Source organism: Sturnira hondurensis, unplaced genomic scaffold, assembly GCF_014824575.4.
Source record: "Sturnira hondurensis isolate 20B ecotype Veracruz unplaced genomic scaffold, ASM1482457v3 Scaffold0017436, whole genome shotgun sequence".
In the NCBI taxonomy this organism is placed as follows: domain Eukaryota; kingdom Metazoa; phylum Chordata; class Mammalia; order Chiroptera; family Phyllostomidae; genus Sturnira; species Sturnira hondurensis.
The window spans coordinates 13207-32051 of record NW_028090067.1 but is presented as its reverse complement, the minus strand read 5'-3'; the positions used below and the strand labels follow the sequence as shown (position 1 = coordinate 32051).

Genomic DNA, 18845 nt, shown 5'->3' with positions numbered 1-18845 from the left:
TGAATGTCACAAACACAATGTTGAACAAAAAATGGAAGACACTGAGAGAATGTGTATCTGTACTTTTGGATGTGCATATTATTTTCCAGTAATGCTTATGGATTTTTTTTCATTATTAGAACAAATAATTCATTTGAAGACTTATGCAATCATAATATTATTTCCATTTCATGAAAAATAGTTACCCAGTAGAATCCAGGCTTTAACCATAAAACCTATGCTTGCAAATATATATGTTTGAAGATTCGCAACTGCGTGATGTGAGGCCATATCCATGCAGCACAGCACAGTTTCCATTACCAGATGACAATTCTGTGATCCTGCAATGGAGAAAATGCACAACTTTGTTCTTACGTTGTATGAGGGCAATCCCTGGAACAACAAGTAGCATATTCTATGAATATGCATAATCGAATATTTTACAAATAGGCAGTGATATTTTCCATATAATATAGAAGGAGTTGTATTGGGAACTGCCCTGCCTGCTTTCAGAAACTATAACCCCTAGTGGCTAAGACTGAGCAAAAAGACCTTGGGACCAGAAGCTACTAGGGAGACAAAGCTTATCCCCCAGGCAGGTGCACCACCTCTGCCCCCTTTCTCTTCACCCTGCTTGGTCCCAGGCAGGTGACTGGTTAGCAAATGACAGGTACATTTCCTCAAGGGAGGGATGACCTAAGACGGGCATGATCATGGAGGGGCCCTCAGGGAAGGACTAGGGGGTATATAGAAAAAGGGGGGTGATGGACCCTCACCCCTCTGATTTGACATAGCCTGAGTCCTCATTCTGTCTGTGAGTAGTATTCTGATCTCTTGGCTGCCTTACTTCCCTTGCCTGACTTAAGCCTGAGACATTGCCTTAAGCCTAAAACAGTGCCAGAGATGGCTGTGGCCCTGTGCTGGAAAGGACAGGTTCCCTGGGGCAATCAGGCCTAGGAAAGAACACATAAAATCCTATGAAACCTACTTTGCTAATACACTCAATTTGAGTGATAAGGGCCCAAGCATACAATGAGTCTGTTTTCTCAAAGTTGTATTAGCTATCTGACCCTGATTCATAATAAGTCCTCAGAGTATTTTGTATGTTACCTATTGTTTGATCCATAGTGCCTGACAATGATTGATGAGCTTTATGTATACACCCTGTATTCCTGTGCCAATTGAACCCAATAAAAGCCAATTGAGGAACAAGCTCCTGGCCTTTCTCCTTTGAGCAATTGGCCACCATTCCTCCTCAAGCAGATCATGTCTTGGTAGCCTTATGATCATTCTTGGTGGCTCAGGGCTGGGGTGGGGAGGGACTGTGGACAGACCCCCCACCCCCAGGGTTGGTTATTAAGAAAACTAGGGAGTCATTCTTAATATTTATATCAACATTTCATTAACTCTGAAGATCATGCTTATAGTTCAACTTAAACAAATGTATTAATAAAACTCCTTCGAATTGTTCTCTTTTATGTTTTCCCTTTATATAGCACAAAACTGAAAACAAACTCACTGTACTATGGGAGTTGAACCATTTATCGACATCCATGGATGATCACTGCTTCTAGGAAAAATTCCAATCCATGATGTACGTGATATGAGCCTCAGAAATTTCTATCCCCAAATTTAAAAAAATAAATAAATTTTTAATTTTTGAAGTCAAATTAAACAATCATTATGGAAGTTTGCATTATATTTTCAAGATGTGTGTAGAGTATTGTGTCAGAGAATCCTTTATTTAGAAAACAAAATGAGAGTGTTGAATCCTAATTTAACAGAAGTAAATTGACTTTTATTAAAAATGTATTAAAATCTATTTTCATACTGTCAAAATTTTCAGCAACATTTATGCCTTTGATTTAAAATAACTCCTAGCCCTGGCTGGCATACCTCAGTGGATTGAGTGAAGGCCTGCAAACCAGAGGATCATGGTTCAATTCCCAGTCAGGGCACATGCCTGGGTTGCAGGCCAATTCCCAGCAGTGGATGCACCAGACACAACTATACATTGATATTTCTCTCCCTCTCTCCTTACCTTCCCCTCTAAAGATAAGTAAATAAAATCTTTTGAAAATAAAATTAACTCCTAAACATTTATTCATTATACTTCCATTTTTCCTTTTAGGTTAATAAAGAACATTCTGCTATATATATCTTAGTTGTTACACATGTTGACAAATCTAACACCACAAGGTTTTAAATAAGTTTCGGAACATTTATATAATGTACTTCATTCTATAAGTAGGTCAATATAATTTTCTACTGTTTTTCAGACATCTGGTTTTTAAAATATTAACTGATTGTAATTAAGAAAATAAAAAAAGATAGTTGCATAGGTAAATACAGCTTGCCTCCTCACAAAATCACATAAAAGTTACAGCTAAATTACAGAAACCCATCACTCAGAACCATGGGATCCACTTGAATGGAAGTCTGACAGTTACAGAATTAGAAACCACAACCAACCAGACTGGTAGAAAGGGTGGAAATGCTGAGTGGACCGGTGCCACATCCACATGTTGTGGATAAAATTTCAGGAGGGATCTCTCAGGAATGAGGAGTCCCGGACCCACACCAGCCCCCTCCAAATTAGGGGTCCAGTGCCAGGAAGAGGAGTCCCCATAACTTCTGGCTGCAAAACTAGAAGGAATTGAGTCAGTGGGGGAACGTCTGGAGTCCCAAGCACTTCCTCTCAGAGAACCCACACATGAACTTACACAGACTCACTCCCTCTGAGCTCCAGCACTGTGGTCACAGCTTGAAAGGCACCAGAGGCATACAAGGAAGGAATGTGATGGCTGGCATCAAGGCAAGAGCTGGGGGACAGCATTCTCCCAGACAGATAGTGGGGCAGAGCCATAGAGCTGGGAGGTAGGTACCACATCTGAGACTCAGTTGACCTAGCTAATGTTTGCCCAGCCCTAGACATCATCTGAGGTTCCATCCCACCCAACTTACAGCTATTAATAGTGGCTTTTCCATATGAATGGCATGAATTGGCTCATGCTTCACAACTTCCTAAATCCTTCCAAACAAGCAACAGCTGGTGTCAATGAACCCCAGCTACCCCCTTTTCCCATCCTATATCACACCTCTTGCAAAGTAGTCTCAGGCATTGCAATAACACCAGCCAGCCTACATTTACAGCTTGAGTAAATCTCCCATCCCAGTAGAGTTAGTGGCCATTTCAGATTGTCCTATGGCTCAGGGAGGATGGCCCCAGGCCAAGCAGAGGAGGGGACAGACCTTAACCCATACCACACAGGAAACCCCAAGACATGTGCACCTAGTGGACAGCTGTAGACCATGTTGGAGCACCACCATCCTGCTTCTGCACAGCTGATCCTCCACAGAAGGCAGAGGTTGGTGTTCAATGGTAATAGCTAGTCCTTCCAGCTGCCTGGCCTGGGTAAATCCCTCCCGCTGACTTGCCATAAGCACCTAAGACTCAACTGCAAGGAGAGGGTGTACTCGGTCCACATGAATGGTACCCTCTGAGTACCTAGTTCTGTTGATAGGGGAGGCTGTGCCACTGGACCCTACAGGACACCGACTACCTTAGACCACACTGCCAAGACATGGAGTCAAAGCAGCTCTACCTAATACATAGAAATAAACACAAGGAAATTGCCAAAATAAAGAAACAAAGAAAAATGGCCCAGATGAAAGAACAGATAAAAACTGCAGAAAAAGAACTAAACAAAATAAAAGTAAGCAAAAGGTCAGATACAGAGTTCAAACACTAGTTTTGAACTCAAGGAACTTAGTGAGGACCTCAACAACATAAAAAGATTCAGTCAGAAATGAAGTATACATGATTAAAATAATTAACAACTTACTGGAGAATAACAGTACACTGGATGAAGCCAATACTCAGTCAACGATTTGCAACATAAGGAAGCAAAAAACATCCACACAGACCAAGAAGAAAAAAGAATCCAAAAAAATGAGGATAGTATAAGCAGCCTCTGGAACGATATCAAGAGATCCAACATTCACATCATGGCGGTGCCAGAAGGAGAAGAGAAACAGCAAGAAAGGGGGGAACTATTTGCAAAAATAATGAAAGAAACCTTCCCTAATTTGGTGAAGGAAATAGACATGCAAGTCCAGAAAGTGCAGGGAGTCCCAAACAAGAAGGATGCAAAGAGACCTACTCCAAGATGCATCATAATTAAAATACCAAAGGTGAAAGATAAAAAGAGAATCTCAAGAGCAGCAAAGAGAAAAGCAGTTAGTTACCTGCAGGGGAGTTTCCATAAGATTGTCAGCTTCTTCGTGAAAGAAATTTTGCAGGCAAGATGGTATTGGCAAGAAATATTCAAAGTCATGAAACTCAGGGACCTACAGACAAAATTGCTTTACCCAGCAAAGCTATCATTTAGAATTGCAGGGCATATAAAGTGTTTTCCAGATAAGAATAAAATAGAGGTGTTCATCATCACCAGACCCTTAGTATAGGAAGTGTTAAATGGACTCATTTAAGAAGAAGATAAAAAAAAAACAGAAAAGAAGTAGAAGATCAAACTGTGAGCAATACATTGTCAATAAATATTTATGTCTATCAACAACTGAATCTGAAAATCAAACTAAGAAAACAAGAAGAGCAAGGAAGAGCAGAGACAGAGTCATGCTTATAGAGAGCATTTCGATGGCTGCTAGATTGGAGGGTGGTATAGGGGAATGGTAGAAGAAATGAGAGAATTAAGAACTACAAATTGGTAGTTACAGAACAGACATGGGAATGTAAAGTACAGGATAGGAAATGGAGTAGCCAAAGAAGTTATAGGTAAAACCCATGGACATGAACAATAATGGGGGGATGGCCTGAGAGAGTAGGGGGCTGGGTGGAGGGAGGCAAAAGGGAGAATATTGGGACAAATGTAATAGCATAATCAATAAAATATAATTAAGCAAATAAAAGACACTAAATCTAAAAAAATGTTTTTGAGGAGAGGGCCTGCACCATTCTTCAAGCAGAAGACGTCCTGAAGGGATCTTTTTTGTGTTTGTGGAATTCAATGTTCCAGATGTCAGAGATTCATTTTTCTGAAGACAACAATTATAAATTCTATGACTAATAAAAAATACAACTCCAAGACAGCCCTGAAAGATGAAAAGAAGAAGGGAAATAATTTGGTACACCAGAATTAGAAAAAAACAGTGTAAGAGGGTATCTTATACTCCTACCCAAATGAAAGTGACTGAGGCCTGAGCATCCAGTACCCAACCTAACCACAGCAGGTGCCTGAAGGAAGCCACTCCCCCTCTGCTCTGCAGAGGGAAGCCTGCCCAGCAACTCCAGGCAGACCTACAGGGTGATCCATCGGGACACCTGCTAACAAAAGCAAGCACAGCAAGTGCCTCTCCTTTCCCTAAGAGAAACCAAGATAGGCAGGTTGGAGGTGGGACCAGCAAAGGGGATTTTATGGCAAAAAGAAATGGACTTTAAAAGACTCTTCAGCCCTGAGGGCATGATACTCACATCCCTAATGAAAGACATTAGATAGATGGATTTTAAAAATGTTACGTATCTATCAACTATTGAAGTCAGCAGTGAAAATTAACTAACAGCAGATAAATGCAATATAGATAAAAGGCAATGACAGCATATGGGAGTGAAAAAGGACAGGAAGAAAAATGTCTGCTGTATGACTTCATTTATATGAGGCTCAAAAACAAGCAGAGAGACTGCACTACTCACAGTCAGCCCAGGGGTAAGTGGTGAGGGAGGGGAGGAGGTGAGAGAATGGACGCTCAGGGGCGGGGCTGTGGACGACTGCCCACTGCATTTTGTGATCCGATTGGTAATCACATGGTGCCATTCCCTGTGTAACCAATCTGTTCGATCGTGATGTGGTTAGTGTCCTTCCCATAATGGAAAATTAAATAGCAAAGTTTAGTTTAGAAACCAAGCATATACAGAAGCACAGTTTTCTATGGAAAGCAAATGTGCATTACTGGTATGCAGTATAACGAAATATTCTCAAGTCAAACAATGGAGCATTATACAGACTTTAAATAGCTACAGATACATACAAAAAGATGAATGAATGCTACAGATACAATATTGACTGAAAGAAGCCATAAGTAAAGTGTATGAAATGTTGGATATCTCACCCTTTCTTCTTCGTTACCTACATGGAGCAGGCTAGAGTCCTTAGAAGCACAGGCCATCAGACTCTCATTCCATGTCTTTTGTTCAGTGCTGATGTAATAGCCGTTGTTGGAATATGGTAACCACTCTGGTGGACAATGACCACAAGAATATGCTGAGGAAAGATTATGAATTATTACCCAACAACTTGAGGTTTAACAATGAAAATTAACTTACGTAATTGCACAAGTATAAACACCCATGTACGTAATATATCTATGTATCCTCACAGGCTGGTACATATAATGAAAAACACACGCATACACACACACAGAAGAGTCAGCCCCTCACCCCCTAATTTATGTGCCCTTATAAAGCAAACACACAGGAACAAAAATATCCACTCTATACATGTCCAAAAGTCAATGAATGAAACCAATTCTCAAGAACAATCAAATTACTTATTTTTCATATTATAACAGTTGGAAGTTTGAGCTGATAGGCAACAATGGGTTTGGAGAACTAAATGAATATTTCTTTATATAGTTGCACAAGAAAAAACGCTCTTCCACAAATATTATTTATGAACAATTGTAGCCCATTCTATAATTCATGTTCCCCCCAAAAATTTGTTATCATTTTTACCTACCCTAAGACAGAGGCAAAAATATTAACTGTGTAGACCCAAGAACTTTGAAAATTACATACCTTTGTGGATCTTTGTTATTGGGGAGGAATAGTTCATCTTCAGTGTTGCAAGAGCTACAAAAATTAAAGTCACTCTTCAAATTAATCTAAATAAATCATATGATATCACTGTTAACAGGAATCTAAACAACAAAACAAACAAGCAAGCAAAATATGACCAATCACACTCAAATATGGCACAGGCTGACAGGGACCAGAGGCAAGAGGGGAAAAGGGGATGGACTCAGATGAACAAGTATAAAGGTCACATGGACAATAACTAAGGTGAGGGGCGGAAATGGGAGGAAGGTGGGGAGCACTGGGGGGGAATACAAGGGCTGGGAATACAAGACAGAAAACTGTACTTGAACAAGAATTAAATAAAAAAATAAAAAATAAAATATAGTAACACTTGAGAATATTATGATTTGTTTAGAATAATCTGTAATAAAATTTATTTTGCAAGAAAAGTTAATAAAGTAATAACCATTTAGGGGGAAATATATCAAAATTCTATAGAACAAAAATTCACTAACTCTTAACGTTATTTTGTTTAACCAATCTCAAAATGAATTTACAATTCTAAGGTCTTCCAGCTTTCAAAAACATGTGTTTGTGTTATGAAATCAGAATATATGAATGTATATGAAATACTCTCTATAATCATTATTAATCATGCACTTAGCAAATTAAAAATAACCATTCTACATTTAGAGTAAATGCATAATTTAAATGACAGTTCTATAATATTATGAAGTATTTAGAGGCACTGATGAATATTAAAGTGATAAGTTTCATGCAATCTTACAAAAAATTATTTACATTGATAGAAACTTTTCTTATGTATGTATGTATGTTTATAAATTAATTTCTAAAATCATTCTGATATTTATACCTGGAGAAATTCAAAATAACAATTTTGCACGTACTCTGAAGGTATACTTTAACATGAGACTTAATTCTATAATATAATGAAGTGTTTAGAGGCACTGGTGAACATACAAGTTGTGAATTTTTAACTGAATACAATTTGAATAAAAAATAAAATTAACCTACATATATACATAGGTGTATATATGAAAGAAAAATGTAGTACACCTACACCTACACCATACACCTATGGACGAACAAACTGAATAGATATTTCTTTAAGGAGGACACAGAGAAGGCCTATAGACACATGAAAAAAATGCTCAATATCACTAGCCATGAGAGAGATGCAAATTGAAATCACATTGAGATGACACCTCACAATTGTCATATGGCCATCAGCAATAAATCAGCAAACAACAAGTCCTGGTGAGGATGTGGGGAAAAGAACCCAAGTGCACTGTTGCTGGGAATGCTGACTGGTGCACTAACTGTGGAAATCACTTCAAAATTTCCTTGAAAACCTAAACATGTTTGTTATAGCTTAAAGTGTTAAAAATGTTGAAAGACTTGAAATGTCATGGAGACGTGGATTCTCAGTGGATTCTCAGTGGACTGTTGCTTCTGATTTTATGACAGGACATTTTCCCAGTCTTTTCTGAGAGCCTTCCCCTCAGACTCCCAATGTTTAACAAGCACTTGGTTGGAACTGACTTTTTAGAAACACCAAACCAAATACTGTTACCAGTTACAATGATACTCAGACAAAAGATTTAGACATTGTCCCTGGCAGGTGTGACACAGTGGATTGAGCACCAGACTGTGAACCAAAGCCTTGTTGGTTCAATGACCAGATGGGGTACATGCCTGGGTTGCAGGGCCAGGTCTCCAGTAGGGGGTCTGTGAGAGGTAACCACACATGGATGTTTCTCTCCCTCTCTATCTCCTTCCCATCCCCTCTCTCTAAAAATAAATAAATAAAATGAAAAAGATTTAAACACTAACCTGCTTATTTTAGTCACTTTTACTGTCTCAACCCCACAAACCTCCAACCCCTGAATAACTGTCTGCAACAGGCCAAGAAGGCGACCTCATCTAATAGGGCCTTTGCAAATGCAAATAAATTAAGATAAGGTCATGGTAGTGTAGGGCAGCCCTTAATTAATGCATATGATATTCTATAAGAAGAGGGACATTTGGACCCAGAGACAGAAACACAGGATGAGAAAAATGAGATGACAGAGGCAGAGACTGGAGTAAGGTGTCTGGAAGCCAAGGGATGCCAAGGACTGAGGGCTCCACCCAACAGTAAGAGAAATGCATGGTCTAGAGTCTCCCCCAGATCCTCACAGAGAAGATATTCCTGCTAACCGCTTGATTTCAGAGGTTACCCTTCCAAGTGTGACAGATTAAATATTGCTGCTGCAAGCCAGAAAACATTAAAATACCTGAGTGGAAGACTCATGGGCAGGAACAACAGAGTAGGAATAGAGTTCAGTTGGATGGACAGGGCAGGGGAGGGCAATGAGGAAAATGGTGGGAATAATGCAATTGAACAACGATAAAAAATAAAAATAGAGCTTCCTGAGGAAAATGGTGGCGGAGTAGGATGGAGCAACTCCAGTTCTCCTACACCTGGGAGAAAATCCTGGCAGATTTACAGAAGAACAGCACAATCAATTCCCCAACCAACAATTCCCAAGCATTTATGAAAATAAGAGGGCAGAGATAGTGACGAACCAGACAGCTAGGGGTCATTGGGGTCTCAGGGACACGAATAAGGACGGAGGCAGCCAGACCGGAGGCAGCCATTAGCCGGCACGTAAAGACCTCGGAGCCACAGCTGCCGCAGCCTTTGGAGCCCAGTGACAGGGGTGTCTGACACAGAGCACTCATTGGGACCCCGGCACCTGTGAGTAAAGACAAAAGCAGCAGTGGTAGGACCAGCTGCCCTTGGCCAGCCCAAAACGCCTCGGAGCCGCCACTGCCTCTGCGTTAGGGATGTAGAGGCGTCCATCTGTGGCCAGTGCCATGGAGGACTCATAGGGAGCTCAGCACCCAGTGGAGCATTGGGCCGGCTGTGGGGCCCCTGGAAGAGCTGACTCCCTCCCTAACGATCTAGGCGGGGCTGGGTGGCAGAGACCTGTCTGCCTAGGTGTGCAGGGAGGGTGGCAAGGACAGGGGACCCTGTTCAGTTGCGATCTCTGTGGTTGCCAGCCCACTAGCCTGCCAGCCCAGGAAATTTGAGAGGAGCATTGTCCTAACCAGTCAGGTTGGGGATTGGGCTGGGCTGAGAGGCACACTTTCTGGAGAAGTTTTTACTGGAAAGTGGACTGAGGTGTTCTCCTGTGAAGGCAGCTTGACTTGCTTCTCTCCCAGCCACAGGACTGGGAAGGACCAGTAGCAGATCCCCTGGGACCAAGGCAGCCTGTCAGGTGGGCGGGCGCCCAAACCCCAGTCTCGTAGCCTGGCTGGTGGGCGGATGTGTGCCTGGGCTTATAAGCCAGCCCACAGAGGGGTCCTGCCGAAACCAGAAAAACCGGATTGGATAGTTTGAAACCAACAAGGAAGGAGTTTTTTTTTTTTTTTAACTTCTTTTAAACTTTTTTAAAAATCTTTTTAAAACTTTTTTTCTGCAATCGTATATTTTTTAAATATTATTGTTGCTGTATCTTTCAGTACTCTGTTCCTCTCCTTTCTTTTTTCCTGTTTTAGTCCTTCTTCATTTCACCCCAAACTTATTGCTTTTTCCTCACTTCTCTTGCCCTTTTTTTGCATGTTTGTTTGTTGCTTTCTATACCACTGTAAATACTTCACAACACATCTCTCGGGTCTTAGCTCACTTTCCAGGTTCCTGAATTCTATTACTGTAGTGATTAACTCTACTTGCTCACACGCTACGCCTATTTACTATTCTTACTCTCACCTTACCTCAAAATCTGACCACCCACAACCTCACAGCTTTCTAGATACAACTCACAAGCCTTCCCTCCCCAACAAGAGACTTATCTTTGGTCTATCCTTTCCCTGAGGTGGCAAATTGGGTTGAAGATTACAGTTAACACTATATAGAGCCTAAAGATCTATCTCTTCTAGAGATAGAGAAGATCTATCTCTTCTCTACCAACTGTGACTGTAAATATCATAAAGTACTCTCCTGTTGTCATAAACCATTTTGCCTCCCCCTCCAACATATCACACACACACACAAAGAAAGGAGTAGGTGGAAGCACAGAACATCAAGATACCTGCAGGAGACTGCACCACTGAATTTCACAGGCATTCTACCACAATAGTTCACAGCATAAACCTATGGAGTCAGAACAGATCTATTTAAGAAGCTGAAGCTAACAAGAAGAGTCTCATAAGCAATGGGAAGACAAAGAAACAATGCCCAAATGAAAGAAAAGGTGGAAGTCTCAGAAATAATGTCAGATGAAAGAGAGGCAAGTCAGCTATCAGATATTGAATTCAAAGCACTAGTTATCAGGAAATTCAAAGAGCTCACAATGAGCTACCAGAAACTAGAGGGGAACTACAATGAGCTCTCCGCAAACTATATCAACATGAAAAAGGAAATAGAAACTATCACCAAAGGACAAGAGGAAATGAAGAATACAACTTGAGAACTGAAGAACACAGTAGAAGGAATGAAAAGCAGGATCGATGAGGCAGAAGATCGGATCAGTGAGTTGGAGGACACAGTAGAAAGAATCTCCCAGAAAGAGCAAGAAAGGAAAAAGAGGCTCAAAAAGAATGAAGATGGACTAAGAGAAATGCAAGATAATATGAAACGTAATAATATCCGAATAATAGGAATACCAGAAGGAGAAGAAGAAGAACACTGGATAGAAAACCTCTTTGAAAGAGTAATGATGGAAAATTTTCCTAATTTGATGAGAGAAAAAGTTACACAAATCCAGGAATCACAGAGAATCCCATTCAAGAGGAACCCAAAGAGGCCCACTTCAAGACACATCATCATTAAAATGGCAAAATTCCAAGACAAAGAGAGAATCTTAAAGGTAGCAAGGGAGAAAAAGGAAGTAACATGCAAGGGAGCCCCAATAAGGTTAGCTACTGACTTCTCAATGGAAACACTCCAAGCAAGAAGAGAATGGCAAGAAATATTTCAAGTAATGAGAACCAAGGCCTACAGTCAAGGCTACTTTACCCAGCAAGGCTCTCAATCAATATAGAAGGCCAAATAAAGAGCTTCCAAGACAAAAGAAGTCTAAAAGAATATGCCTCCAACAAACCAGCTCTAGAAGAAATACTAAAAGGGCTGCTTTAAGGAAAGGAAGGAAAAGAGAGAGACAGAGAGGAACTCTGGTACAAAAATGGCAATGAATAAGTACCTATCGATAATAACCTTAAATGTAAATAGATTAAATACTCCAATCAAAAGACATAGAATAGCTGAATGGATAAGAAAGCATGATCCACACATATGCTGCCTACAGGAGATCCACCTCAGGACAAAAGACCATCAAAGAATAAAAGTGAAAGGCTGGAAACAAATGCTCCAAGCAAATGGTCAGGAAAAAAAGCCGGTACAGCAATTCTAATATCAGACAAAATAGGCTTCAAAAAAAGGGCCATAAAGAGAGACCCAGAAGATCCCTTCAAAGCACTAGTTATCAGGAAATTCAAAGACCTCACAGTGAGCTACCAGAAACTAGTGGGGAGCTCCAGTGAGCTCCAATGATCTTCTTCAGAAGATCACTTCATAATACTCAAGGGAAGAATCCACCAAGAAGACATTAACATCATAAATATATATGCACCCAACATAGGAGCACCTAAATATATAAGAAAAATCCTAGAAGACTTCAAGAAAGATATTGACAGCAACACAATTATAGTAGGGGATTTTAACACCCCACTGTCAAAAATGGACAGATCTTCCAAACAAAATATCAACAAAGATATAGCTGCACTAAACAACACCCTAGATGAAATGGACTTGACTGATATATATAGAGCCCTTCATCCCAAAGAAGCTAAATACACATTCTTTTCAAATGTACATGGAACATTTTCAAAGATAGAGTACATGATAGGACAGAAAACGAGCCTCAACAAATTCAAGAAAATTGAAATCATACCAAGCATTTTCTCTGACCACAAGGGACTGAAATTAGAAACCAACCCCACAGGAAAAAACCCAAAACACCCAAAATCATGGAGACTGAATGGTATGCTATTAAACAACGAATGGGTCAAGATTGAAATTAGGGAAGAAATCAAAAACTTTCTGGAAACAAATGGAAATGAACTCACAACAACCCAAATCTTATGGGACCTGACGCCTGCAAGAACTCGAGGAACAACAACAAAGACAGCCCAGAGCAAGTACAAGGAAGGAAATAACCAAGATCAGAGCAGAATTAAATGACATAGAGACTAAAAGCACTATTCTAAGGATCAATGTATCCAGGAGTTGGTTTTTGGAAAAGATAAACAAAATAGACAAACCTTTAAGTAGGCTCATTAAGAAAAGAAGAGAGAGTACCCAAATAAACACAATCAGAAATGAAAGAGGAGAGATTACAACTGATACCACAGAAATAGAAGGGATTGTAAGGAATTACTATGAAGAACTGTATGCCAAGAAATTTGAAAACCTAGGTGAAATGGACAAATTTCTAGAAAAATATAATCTTCCAAAACTCAATGAAGAAGAAGTAGAAAGCCTGAACAGACCAATAACAGCAAATGAAATTGAAGCAGTAATCAAAAAACTCCCATCACACAAAAGCCCCAGACCAGATGGTTTCACAGGAGAATTCTAGAAAGCATTTAAGGAAGAGCTAACCCCTATTCTTCACAGACTATTCCAAAAAATCCAAAATGATGGGAAACTCCCAAACTCTTATGAAGCGAGCAGTATCCTAATTCAAAAACCAGATAGAGACACAACAAAGAAAGAAAACTTTAGGCCAATATTGCTGATGAACATAGATGCTAAAACCCTCAACAAAATATTGGCAAATCGCATCCAACAATACATCAAAAAGTTCATACACCACGACCAAGTGGTATTCATCCCAGGGATGCAAGGATGGTTCAATATCCGCAAATCAGTAAATGTAATACACCACATAAACAAAAGCAAAGACAAAAACCACATGGTCATATCAGTAGATGCGGAAAAAGCTTTTGATAAGGTACAAAACCCATTTATGATAAAGGTACTCAGCAAAGTGGGAATAGAGGGAGCATTCCTCAATATAATAAAGGCCATATATGAAAGACCTACAGCCAACATCATACTGAATGGGCAAAAACTGAAAGCTTTTCCACTAAGATCAGGAACAAGACAAGGTTGTCCACTTTCACCACTTCTATTTAATATAGTATTGGAAGTTCTAGCCACAGCAATCAGACAAGAAAAGGAAATAAAAGGCATCCAAATCGGAAAGGAGGAAACAAAACTGTCACTGTTTGCAGATGACATGATAGTGTACATGGAAAATCCTATAGACTCTACCAAAAAACTGCTGGAACTAATAAATGAATTTGGCAAAACAGCGGGATACAAAGTCAATATCCAGAAATCAAAGGCATTTCTGTATACTAACAATGAATCAGCAGAAGCAGAAATCAAGAAAAAAATCCCATTCGATATAGCAAAAAGAAAAATAAAATATCTGGGAATAAATCTAACCAAGGAGGTTAAAGACCTGTATGCAGAAAATTACACAACACTGAAGACAGAAATCAAGGAAGACACAAACAAATGGAGACGTATACCGTGTTCATGGATTGGAAGAATTAACATCATCAAAATGTCCATACTACCCAAAGCAATTTACAGATTCAATGCAATACCTATTAAAGTACCAATGGCATATTTCACAGACATAGAACAAACACTTCAAAAATTTATCTGGAACCATAAAAGACCCCGAATAGCAGCTGCAATGTTAAGAAAGAAGAACAAAGTAGGAGGGATCACAATACCTGATATCAAACTGTATTACAAGGCCACTGTAATCAAAACAGCCTGGTACTGGCATAAAAACAGGCACATAGACCAATGGAACAGAATAGAGAACCCAGAAATAAACCCAAATCTCTACAGTCAATTAATATTCGACAAAGGGGGCAGTATCATAAAATGGGGTAAAGATAGCCTCTTCAACAAATGGTGTTGGGAGAACTGGACAGCTACATGCAAAAAAATGAAACTCGAGCACCAACTTACATCATACACCAAAATAAATTCAAGGTGGATAAAAGACTTAAATATAAGCCATGACACCATTAAAGTCCTAGAGGAGAACATTGGCAGGAAAATCTCAGATATTTCACGCAGCAACATTTTTACTGATATGTCCCCTAGAGCAAGGACTATAAAGGAAAGAATAAACAAATGGGATCTCATCAAAATAAAAAGCTTCTGCGCAGCTAAAGAAAACAGCATTAAAATAAAAAGACAACCAACTGTATGGGAAAACATATTTGCCAATGATACCTCAGACAAAGGTTTAATCTCCAAAATATACAAAGAACTCACACGACTTCACTCTAAGAAGACAACTAACCCAATTAAAAAATGGGGAAAGGACTTGAACAGACACTTCTGCAAGGAGGACATACAGAGGATCCAGAGACACATGAAAAGATGCTCAATATCACTAGCTATCAGAGAGATGCAAATTAAAACTACAATGAGATACCACTTTACACCGGTGAGAATGGCTATCATAAACAAAGCAATAAACAACAAATGTTGGAGAGGGTGTGGGGAAAAGGGGACTCTGGTCCACTGTTGGTGGGATTGCAGACTGGTACAACCATTATGGAAAACAGTATGGAATTTCCTCAGAAAACTAAAATTGGACTTGCCTTTTGACCCAGCAATTCCACTGCTAGGATTGTATCCTAAGAACCCTAAAACACCAATCCCAAAGAACCTATGCACCCCAATGTCCATAGCAGCACAATTTACAATAGCCAAGAGTTGGAAGCAACCTAGGTGCCCATCAGTAAATGAATGAATCAAAAAACTATGGTACATACACACAATGGAATTTTATGCTGCAGAAAGAAAGAGGGAGCTCCTACCTTTTGCAACAACATGGATGGAACTGGAATGCATTATGCTGAGTGAAATAAGCCAGGTGTTGAAGGACAAATACCATATGATCTCACCTTTAACAGGAAGCTAAACAACTAAACAAACAAGCAAGCAAAATATAACCAAAGACACTGAAATAGAGAACAGGCTGACAGTGACCAGAGGGGAGAGGAGGGGGAATTTCAGGGGAAATAAGTGAGCGATATACAGGAACCTATATAAAGGATACATGGACAATAACTGAGAAGGTTGGAAATGGGAGGGAGGGTGGAGCCTGGGGGTGGGATGGGATGGGAGTAATAGACTGAAAACTGTACTTGAAAAATAATTAAATAAAAAGTTGGAGAAAAAAATAACTTAATTTCTAAAATCAGCCAGGTATTTATACCTGGAGAAATTCAAAATAACAATTTTGCACTTAGTCTGAAGGTATACTTTAACATGAGAGTTAATTCTATAATATAATTCTATAATATAATGAAGTTTTTAGAGGTACTATTGAACATACAAATTATGAATTTTTAACTGAGCAAAATTTGAATAAAAAAATAAAATTAACCTACATGTATACAGAGGTGTATATATGAAAGAAAAATGTAGTACACCTATACCTACATCATACACCTATGGACGAACAAACTGAATAGATATTTCTTTAAGGAGGACACAGAGAAGGCCTATAGACACATGAAAAAATGCTCAATATCACTAGCCATGAGAGAGATGCAAATAGAAACCACATTGAGATGACACTTCACAACTGTCATATGGCCATCAGCAATAAATCAGCAAACAACAAATCCTGGTGAGGATGTGGGGAAAAGAACCCAAGTGCACTGTTGCTGGGAATGCTGACTGGTGCACTCATTGTGGAATTCAGTGCAAAATTCCCTAGAAAACATAAACATGTTTGTTATATCTTAAAGTGTTAAGAATGTTGAAAGACTTGAAATGTCATGGAGACGTGGATTCTCAGTGGATTCTCAGTGGACTGTTGCTTCTGATTTTATGACAGGACATTTTCCCAGTCTTTTCTGAGAGCCTTCCCCTCAGACTCCCAAAGTTTAACAAGCACGTGGTTGGATCTGAGTTTTTAGAAACACCAAACCAAATACTGTTACCAGTTACAATGATACTCAGGCAAAAGATTTAGACATTGTCCCTGGCAGGTGTGACACAGTGGATTGAGCACCAGACTGTGAACCAAAGCCTTGTTGGTTCAATGACCAGATGGGGTACATGCCTGGGTTGCAGGGCCAGGTCTCCAGTAGGGGGTCTGTGAGAGGTAACCACACATGGATGTTTCTCTCCCTCTCTATCTCCTTCCCATCCCCTCTCTCTAAAAATAAATAAATAAAATGAAAAAGATTTAAACACTAACCTGCTTATTTTAGTCACTTTTACTGTCTCAACCCCACAAACCTCCAACCCCTGAATAACTGTCTGCAACAGGCCAAGAAGGCGACCTCATCTAATAGGGCCTTTGCAAATGCAAATAAATTAAGATAAGGTCATGGTAGTGTAGGGCAGCCCTTAATTAATGCATATGATATTCTATAAGAAGAGGGACATTTGGACCCAGAGACAGAAACACAGGATGAGAAAAATGAGATGACAGAGGCAGAGACTGGAGTAAGGTGTCTGGAAGCCAAAGGATGCCAAGGACTGAGGGCTCCACCCAACAGTAAGAGAAATGCATGGTCCAGAGTCTCCCCCAGATCCTCACAGAGAAGATAGTCCTGTTGACCCCTTGATTTCAGACGTTAACCCTTCCAAGTGTGACAGATTAAATATTGCTGCTGCAAGGCAGAAAACATTAAAATACCTGAGTGGAAGACTAATGGGCAGGAACAACATGGTGGGAATAGAGTTCAGTTGGATGGACAGGGCAGGGGAGGGCCATGAGGAAAATGGTGGGAATACTGCAATTGAACAATGATGAAAAATAAAAATAACAATAAATAAAATAAAAATAAAATGTATCATGTTTAGAAGTATAAGTGTTGCATGAAAACATCTTGAAGAAAGCTATAAGAAGTGGGAATGCCATCTGGGAGAAAACCACAATATCATTTGGTGACACTGGGAACATGATATTCAGGTGAAGACATGAAGTTGGTGTAAAAACCAGCAACGTTGATGAATTTGATGCTATTCATCAGTATACAAGTGATATGGTCTCAAGTACATTCTCCATTCTCAGAGCTTGTTATGTTCTTCTCTTTTTGTTATTCACACTGATCATCCTTGAGGGCAGAACATTTCAGGCAAACACTTTACTCCCTGTGCTGCTGTCAAAGTCATTTTATGTCAGAGAAGCAGCTGTTGAGTTGAGTGGGGCTTTAACCACATGCACAGAAGTGACCATTTTCCCAAGGTCATCCAAAGAAGTCTGACCACTTTTTTTTTTTTGGAATATTGGCTTAGATCAACTAATCCTATTCAGAATTATTCTCCTAATCATTTCATTTGGTGATTTCTCCTCAAAAGCTTAATGATTTCTATTTGTTTCCCTATTTTGACAAGAGGTACTTTAAGTTTGAGAAAGTATTCCTATCATGAAATGATGACTCTATTGATTTGTAAATGGATTGTGTTAAAACACAAGGACACACACCTGGCAGTATTGAAGTGATGTGAGGAACAGTGTGGCTCCGCAGTGTGTGTGGATGCTTCATACTCTGACCTCTGACATTTCCATAATCCCCACAGGGTGGTAACTGCTGGGACACTACTCCCTTCTGCACCTGTTTCTGTGGCTGTTATTGTGGATGACATTATTTTTCAGTGAACCTACATTTCTTCTCTCTGACCACAGTGACAAGAGTACACTTTGCAGAAAATTAACAAGGTTGGCCACGTGACTGGTTTGGTTAGTATAATGTTTGTGAAGTAACAGTTTATGAGTTCAGAGCACAGCCATTGAGTAGCACATTTCTGCTAGTTCTGTCCAGAGTGGCTAATCCCAGCTCTGAGAAGGTCACATACCAGGCAGCCCAATGGTCAGAGAATAAAAGATATAAAAGAGATCTGAACCAAATTTGTGGTCTGGAGCTAAGCCCAAACATGCCCAGCCTGTATCAACTGAAAGCCAACCTCACCACACATGGGTTAACTGAG

The 18845-nt window shown here is 39.7% G+C and overlaps 1 protein-coding gene across 1 annotated transcript in view; it reads right to left on the bottom strand.

The window, feature by feature from the left end:
• Positions 1–200: 200 nt before the first annotated feature.
• LOC119002335 (NKG2-A/NKG2-B type II integral membrane protein-like) overlaps positions 201–18845 on the bottom strand; it is a 30449-nt gene continuing 11804 nt past the window's right edge. The window contains exons 6-7 of the mRNA XM_037068192.1: positions 1499–1599; positions 201–320 (exon numbers count right to left, since the gene is read on the bottom strand). Of these exons, the coding sequence (XP_036924087.1) occupies positions 203–320; positions 1499–1599 (219 nt within the window). The 3' untranslated portion in view covers positions 201–202. The remainder of the gene's footprint in view (positions 321–1498; positions 1600–18845) is intronic.